General features: G+C 27.3%; 1 protein-coding gene across 1 annotated transcript; it reads left to right on the forward strand.

Moving 5' to 3' along the window:
- The first annotated feature begins 5,539 nt into the window (after nucleotides 1–5,539).
- LOC108476011 (chalcone synthase 1) lies at nucleotides 5,540–8,840 on the forward strand. Its single transcript, XM_017778052.2, has 2 exons — nucleotides 5,540–5,866; nucleotides 7,633–8,840. The coding sequence occupies exons 1-2, from the start codon at nucleotides 5,689–5,691 to the stop codon at nucleotides 8,622–8,624; spliced, it is 1,170 nt and encodes a 389-aa protein (XP_017633541.1). The 5' UTR covers nucleotides 5,540–5,688; the 3' UTR covers nucleotides 8,625–8,840.
- The last annotated feature ends 205 nt before the right edge of the window (nucleotides 8,841–9,045 follow it).

Consider the following 9,045-nt stretch of genomic DNA (forward strand, 5'->3'; position numbering starts at 1 on the left):
TTTAAGTGGTATTTCCAAAGATCAGAATCTTTTACAGCAGTAAAAAAAAAGTAAGTTCTCTTCTTTATGAATTTGATTATTTCTTGTGAATTTTTCCTTTTTTCTTTTTTTGTTTATGCATTTCGAATTCCTTTTTTATTATTTAATTAGGAAAAAAAAAACTTAATGAATTCATGAAAGACATATTAAGTTCTAAGAGGGAGGCTAAGGGATCATTGTAGTTAGTACCGTATCGGTCCTAAATTTGTATCAATTAATCTATATTTTGTTTTGGTTAAAGTTTCGGAGTGTTTTGGTTCATTTCGGTCAATATCAACTTAAACCGGTACGTATTAGCTCGTATCAGTTTGGACAAATTTTTTATATTTTAAACTGAATTTTTAAAATTTTTACCTTAATTATTTCAATTTTTTATAATTCCATTTAAAATTGGTAATTATTAAATTAAGTTATTGAACTTAATTAATAATTTTATATTTTATATTTACATATAAATATATTTATATCGATATAGATATAATTGAGATATATTTGCACATATATATAATATATAATTTATTAAGAAACTAACAATTATACTATAGATATATAGATAGAAAAATATTTAAATGCATATATAATTATCAAGAAACTAAATATTAGGTTATAAATATATATGTGTGTAAAAATATTTTAAAATATCGATAAATATAAAATGGACAAGGACCAAGATAAAAACAATATATCTTCCTGTTTAAGGGGTTGGAGAGCAGATATGATAAGAATCTATAATGAGATTAATGTTCAAAAAAAAATTACATCACATATATGAGATTTAAACCACAATAACAACAACAACAATAAAATGTGCATCAATTTGTCCAAATACATAAAATATGAAGATATAATGATTTATTCAGCCCTCCAACTTAAAAAAAAAAAGTTGATCTAACCCACTATTTAAATTTTCAACTCTTTTAACTATTGTACTTGCGTTTTTTTTTATTTATAAAATCACTTCGAAAATGATGAAAAAGGTTAAAAAACATTGACTTTGTTAACGTGGACATACACATGGACTACCATATGAATGTCACATCAATAATTAATTATTTTCTGAAAAATATAGTTAATAAAATTATTTTAAAAACTTGCAAAAAATAAAAAAGATTTATAATTTTTTTAAAAATTAATTAATCGTTGATGTAACATCCACATGGCAGTCCACGTGTATGTCTATATCGATAAAGTTAATGCTCATTAATTTTTCCATTTGCTTTGGAGTGATTTGATTAAAAAAATGCAAGTTCAAGGATTAAAAGAGACAAAAAAATAAATAAAGGGCTAAATTGAATTTTTTTTAAATTAAAGGGTTAAATAAAATATTATGCTTGATATGAAATAAAAAAGTAAATGAAATTATGGGTTAACAAGAAGGGTTGGAATGCTTTTTTTTTTTTATGTTTAAAATTTGGGCAAACTTTAAAAATAGTCATTTTTTTTTAGTTTGCCTCAAATTACATTTTAGTTATTTATGTTTGAAATGTTACATTTTAGTCACTTACATTATCGTTTTGTTACAAAGTGATCACTCTATCATTAAATTTCATTACCTCCCTAACGGTAGTCTTACGTGGCAGTCCAAATGGGTTTTAAATGCCAACTTGAATGTCCAGTTGTTGGGATGAAAATAGATTTTTTAATTAAATAAATTTAATTTGGATTGTCACGTAGGACATCCAAGTTGGCATTTAAAATCTATTTAGACGTCACGTAGGACCGCCATTACGCAAGTAAGGGAGCTTAACGGTAGAGTGACCACTTTGTAACAAAATGATAACATAAGTGACTAAAACGTAATATTTCAAACGTAAATAATTAAAATATAATCTCAGCTAAACAAGAGTGACTATTTTTACAATTTACCCTTTAAAATTTAGAAAATAAAATACATGCTTTAAATGCTTTCGCTTTCAAGGATTTAAACCTTTAGTTGAAAAGAAAGAAGGGAAAGGTGGATGTTAACTCAAATAAATTAGTATCATTTTCATGCATTGGCTACCTAAATACAAAAAAAGTGGTATCAATGTGATCCAATGGCTAACCTTCATTGCGTGGTGCCCAATGAATTGTAGCCCTTGATCTTGTCTGGGAAATCAATATACCTACTCCTTGATGTGCTACTTGACATTTTTTTTGGGATTAATTTATTAATTTTGTAAGATTCCATTATAAATATTCATTTCTATATATTTGTGTTATTACAAAATGCTTGAGTTTAATGTTACAAATAATATTAAAAATAAAAAAATTATTTATCTATAATGCATATAGTTTAAAACTAATTAATTATAATAACACATTAAATATGTATAATATTAAATGAAAATCAGATTAAATTTCGAGTAAACCAAAATTTGAAACAGATAAATACATTAAATTGACAATACTATATGTATTACAATTGTTTATTATGATATTGTCTTCGATTATCATATTGATATAAAAATATATAAATACGCATTAAAATGAAGTTTTAATTAAGTGATATATTTAAGGTTCGAGATCCTACTCTATTTATAATTTTATTGTTTTTTTAAATAAAAGATTAAAGTACCTCTAAATAGTATGATTTATTTTAATTACAAAATGATATTTCTGTAATTTTTTAATTGAGTTGGTAACCTGATTGAAAATAACACTAATTCACTTAGTAAATCACTTAATAAATAGTATAGATAACAATAATAATCCTAATAATATCTAGATAGATATTTTGTCCAAAAAAATATAGGTAGATATTTATAAATTTTAAATAAATTTTTATTTTTTTATTTTTTCTTTCTCTTTCTCTACTCTTCAATAAAACATTAAAAGAAAATTAGAAAAACACGGACCACACATGCTACTTACTTCAAGTCTTCATTTAATACATGTTAGGTTAAAATATGTACTTGTACTTTTTGAAAATTAGAATTTAGTTATTGTATTTATATTTTTAAAATTTAGTCATTTTATTTTTGGATTTTAAATTTTAGGTCCAACTATTAATATTACTAAAATGTTTTTGTTAAATTCGGGTTAATTGCAACATGTTTTTTAAATTACATGGTTATCGAATAAGTAGTTTTTATTTCAAAATGTCACAACAATAAATTTAACAAAAAATAGATGTGTTATCAGTTGGACCTAAATTTAAAATTTTAAAAGTAAAGAGACTAATTCCTAATTTTCATAAAGAACAGAGACTATAAGCACATTTTAACCAATATGTTATATACCGGAATAAATCCACTTACATTAATAATTATATATCTTGTATAAAAAGCTTAATAATTTTATATTTTTAATAACTTTTCATATAATAATAACTAAAAAATAGATAGATATATGAGAGATAGAAGAGAAATTATTCATAAACGTGTCATGGCGATAATATTTTAATAATATAACCGTTAAATTTATTAATATAATTTTATTTTTTATTTACAATAAATTTTGAATCTTATATGGATCTAGAGTATTATATATTTTACCATATAGTTAGTAGTTAAATTCTGTTTACATAAATAATTAAGTAATTTTAATTTACTCAGAAATTAATAATTTATTTTCTCTACCGTTTTAACTAATACATTTATTTTAATTATTTTATTAATATTTTTCATTTATGCTCATAATGAAAGGAAAAACAAAAACAAAAATTAGAATACGGTAATATTAAAAGTATAAATGAAAATAAAAATTCTTCAAATGTATAAAATATATCATAATTGCCGATTGTGTCTTAGTTCGATTGGCATTGATGGATCCGAAGACGTTGAAACACATTATCCTCTTATTTAAGGGTTTGGTGAGGAATTATGTGTAAAAAAATAAAATTTACCATAATTAGTTAATAAATATATGTATTTAATTACACCAACTCAATTAAAATTAAAAAACCATTAAATTAATCATTTATTTTTAAAAATAATTTCTAACCTTCTTGAATGGTATTTTCTTTTTATTTTTAGATAAAGAAAACTAGTCATGCTTTTTACCTAAAAGTCCCAATAATTTAAATGCACAATTTCCTAAAAATAATATAAAAATTAAAAGTCCCCAAAATAATATCTTATTGCCATATGATTGAATAGGATGTCAATGATTAATATTTATCACTTAAAAATAATAGTACTTTTTTGGTATGTATTTAACATTGTATTGTACTTTATTTTCATCCTTCCTTGTCATTGAACTTGTCACAACTTTATTCTTAAAATATATATATAAAAAAAATATATTGTATTTGTTACCTGTATTTGTATCTCAATAGATTCGGATTTGGAATCACACGAATGTATTCAGTAAAACTAATATAAACGTTAATCATTTTATATTTAAAACACTAATTCTTAATTTAACCAATTCATGGTTGAATTTTTTCGACACAAATGACAAGTAAATAGCCACATATAGCTAAAATGTGGTAATTTGCTGCTTTTCTTTATCGTTGTAAGTTGTAACGCTGGGCTTTATTTGAATGTTGGGTTATTATTGTCTTATAGTCCGCTGTTTTTCTTGGGTAAATTATGTTAGAAATCAATCAATTAGGAAAAATTATAAAATAATTATTTAATTATTTAAATTTATTTATTTTATCACTAACTAACTAACAATAAAATGAAAAAATTAAAAAATTAATATAATTGGACGATCAAAAATGATAGTTAAATACTTGAATAGCCATTTTATAATTTTTCATAATTAAAAGATTAAAAAATATAATTGAATGACTATTAATTCAATTTACCCTTTTTTTTAATTCTGTTGTAATGCTGTTCCTACTTTTTATTGATGAGTTTTTGGACTTAGGTGTTAGGGGGGTTTGTTTTGAGATTCATCTAATTGGTGTGGAGTGGTTGGTAGGTTGTATGGTGCTGATCATTTTAGTTATTTTTCTGTTTTTCCATTTTTAATAAATATTTTTTAATGCATTGACGTCCGTGCCTTTTGATTCCACAAATCAAATTTAAAAGGAAATTCATTACAAGTTGGTCTAATGTAGTCGTCACTTCCAAAAAAAATATTTATAAATAAAGGATTTTAATTACACCTAATTTAATAATGGAATCTAGACTCGATTGGTATAAATATTGTTGTTAATATAAGAGGACACGAGATTAAATATATTTAAGCATATTATTTTTTATTTATGAGTTAAAGAATAACTATAGTTAATTTTAGGTATTGTACTAAAAAAATAAATAAACCTAATTTCTCGATTGATTTTCGATCGATACCCAGCATAAAAATATTTTGGTTATTTAATTTTTATTGGTATTTAAAAAAGAATTATTTGATTTTAAGAAATGATATCATTAACATCGTATGAAAATTTTCACCATTAAAAATTAATAAATTAAAAAATAAAATGATTGTTTGGCATACATGTTAAGCGGAGAGCGATCGATAGCTGCACCAAACTCCAATGTCACGTGCCTGCTAGTCTCAACAAAGTGAGTCGTAGCATCGTTTACGCACGTGAGTCTCAGCTACCTCTCTTCTTCATCTTATTTATAGGAGCCAAACTCTTTATCGAACTTCAATCAAAACACTTCTTCTTATCACCCTTAGCCACCACCACAACCGCCGCCAGTTCCTCCGCCGTTGTGTACTAACTCTTGGGTTGTTTTTCTTTTTCCTTTTGTTGAAGCTTTAAAAAAAATGGTGACAGTGGAGGAAGTTCGTAAGGCACAACGAGCCGAAGGGCCGGCCACCGTGTTGGCGATCGGTACGTCGACTCCACCGAATTGTGTGGATCAGAGCACGTACCCTGATTACTATTTCCGTATCACAAATAGTGAGCACAAGACTGAGCTGAAAGAGAAATTCAAGCGCATGTGTAAGTTTTCTTTTTAATATCTCTTTTCCTGAGAATATATATATATATTTGTTGAAGAAATTTAGCTTATTTCATGAGATTTTAAGGTCATTTTTGGTGTTTCGTACGTCATTTTTGCATGAAATGCGCATGGCTTTGTATCATTTTCATGCAAAAATCTTTAGAAATAAAAAGGTAAAATTTTGTTCATTTCTTATTTGCGACAAATTTCTCAGGGTTAAATTCTGCTGTCAGTCCCCGTGATCTTTGTGGATTTAAAATTTAATTTCTTTAATTTTTTTTAAAGAACTTTAGTTTTTTTACATAAGGTTGTTTGTTAAATTGAATTTTGTGATTTTTAAAAAATAAAATATTTACTCATATCATCAATTTAAATTTATGTGAAAGTTAGGAAAAAAAATAATAAAAAATATTGAGTGTAGCACCACGATTCTAACCTTTATTTTTTGATACAATGCGTCCTCCTATACTGGCAATAATATGATGCCAACTGAGTTAAGATTCGATCGGCTTCATTTTGTTTTTCTAGAACATTACAATTCAAGATTTAAAATAAAAACTTTACATAATTAGGTAAAAGTATTATGAAAACTCATGTATTAAGTAAGAGTTAGATTACATTTTTGCCCCCTCTACTAAAATAGACAAATTAGTCATTATATGTTAGATCAATAATAAATTAGTCTTTTCTGTGAAAAATTTCATTCATTTATACAATTAAAAACTAGTGTGACCAGGGGCGAAGCTAGAACAATTTTTTACAGGGGCCAAATAAAATTTTAAATTTTTATAGTCTATATCTTTATAATTTTTAAAGGATTAAATCGAATTTTTATAATTTTAGGAGGGTAAAGTGCAATTTTACTTTACTAATTTAAAATTTTAAAAAAATTTAAAGGGCCTAAATGGTAATTTTTCATTTTAAGGGGGCCAAGACCCATGTCAGCCCTTCTGGAATCGCCTCTGAGTGTGACTAATGGAATAACCAAATTGTGACACGTAACATGTCAGGTGTAGCTCATTTTAACCTCCATAGATTAATTTACGTATTTTTTAAATAAAATCAATTGTTGTATTTGTATATTAATATTATAATACAATAATACATTAATTATTTTAGAAAAACTTTAAGACACTTCATAATGAAAACTGTAAGATGCTTCATAATAATAGTTTAATAAAACAAAACTTTAAAATTATGTTTCATAAAATATACCGCTTGGTTCTCTTTGACCTTATTTATTTATTTATTTTAGAAATATAATATTTTATGTATTATTTTAGTATATAATAAAATATATTAATATTATATATATGTAAATATGATATGCTATATCATATATTATAATAGATTAATTTTTTTCTTAAAATTTGATCTAACGGTGCTAAATTTTAGTTTTATTCTGGGTATATTTTTATAATATTAAATTACAAATTTATTAGGAAATATTTTTATGCAAAACCTTAGAAAGGCTTTTTCCTTTCACTTTTTTGTGCCTTTTGTCATTTTCAGTCGGTTTTGAAAAAGATAGATAGAAAAAGGGACAAGAAATATTTATTGCTTTAGAGTTTAGTCCACTAAGAATAAAAATCATGCTTGCATGTAAACTGAACCGGCAGGTCAGCCGGCTACCAACCACAAAGTGTAAAAAGTAAAAAGTAAAAAAATAATAATAATAATTTGTTGGGTTAATTTTTAATAAATTCGATGTATTTATATCATATTTACATAATATTTATCTTGGGTTGGTATTTAAATTTTGTAGGCGAAAAATCAATGATCAAAAAGCGTTACATGTATCTAACGGAAGAGATTTTGAAAGAGAACCCCAATGTATGTGAATACATGGCACCATCACTAGATGCAAGACAAGATATGGTGGTAGTTGAGGTACCAAAGCTAGGTAAAGAAGCCGCCACAAAGGCTATTAAGGAATGGGGTCAGCCCAAATCCAAGATCACCCACCTCGTGTTTTGCACCACCAGTGGTGTCGACATGCCCGGTGCCGATTACCAGCTCACTAAGCTTTTGGGCCTTCGCCCGTCAGTTAAGCGTCTCATGATGTATCAACAAGGTTGTTTCGCTGGGGGTACTGTGCTCCGTGTGGCCAAGGACTTGGCTGAGAACAACAAGGGCGCTCGCGTGCTTGTTGTTTGCTCGGAAATCACCGCGGTTACTTTCCGTGGGCCCAATGATACTCACTTGGATAGTTTAGTTGGCCAAGCGTTGTTCGGTGATGGTGCTGCTGCTGTTATAGTAGGTGCGGATCCATTGCCTGAAATCGAGAAGCCTATGTTTGAACTTGTCTCAGCGGCCCAAACGATCTTGCCAGACAGCGATGGTGCCATTGACGGTCACCTTCGTGAAGTTGGACTTACATTTCACCTTCTCAAGGATGTTCCCGGCCTAATTTCAAAGAACATTGAAAAGAGCCTAGCTGAGGCATTTCAACCTTTGGGCATTTCGGATTGGAACTCGCTCTTTTGGATCGCTCACCCCGGTGGTCCAGCCATATTGGATCAGGTTGAGGCGAAGCTAGCCCTTAAACCCGAAAAACTCCGAGCCACGAGGCACGTGCTTTCAGAATATGGGAACATGTCAAGTGCTTGTGTGCTGTTCATATTGGATGAGATGAGGAAGAAATCAAAGGAAGATGGACTTGGAACCACGGGTGAAGGGCTCGAGTGGGGTGTCCTGTTTGGGTTCGGACCAGGGCTCACTGTTGAGACCGTGGTGCTTCATAGTATCTCTGCTTAAACAAGGTTCTAATGTTCATGTTGGCTAGCCCTGGCTGCACTACAATTTGCTTTGCATTTTTATTTATTTTATTTTCCTTTTTATTAATGAAATTTGGGATTTGTATGGTTATTTGAAAGAGAGTAAAGCTCTCACATATGGTGTTTAACGCCTGTAGAATTTATGTGCCACCTTATATTTTATGGAAATAATAAATTGCCTTTTTTTTAGGTGAAAGTATTTGAGAGGTGTTCATTAAAATTAATTTAATTTTTCTATTATTAAAAAATCAAATAAAATTAAATCGAATTGATTTAACATGTTGTTTTTAAAAATATCATTTATTGTTTTCAAAGTTAATATTTCAAAGTTTTTATTATTTTGTATTTTCAAAATTTTTTTATACGAGAATAAATATGTTTGTCGAGCCATCTTTTTCAAA

The sequence above is a fragment of the Gossypium arboreum genome, chromosome 3 (assembly GCF_025698485.1).
Source record: "Gossypium arboreum isolate Shixiya-1 chromosome 3, ASM2569848v2, whole genome shotgun sequence".
Taxonomy (NCBI): Eukaryota; Viridiplantae; Streptophyta; class Magnoliopsida; order Malvales; family Malvaceae; genus Gossypium; species Gossypium arboreum.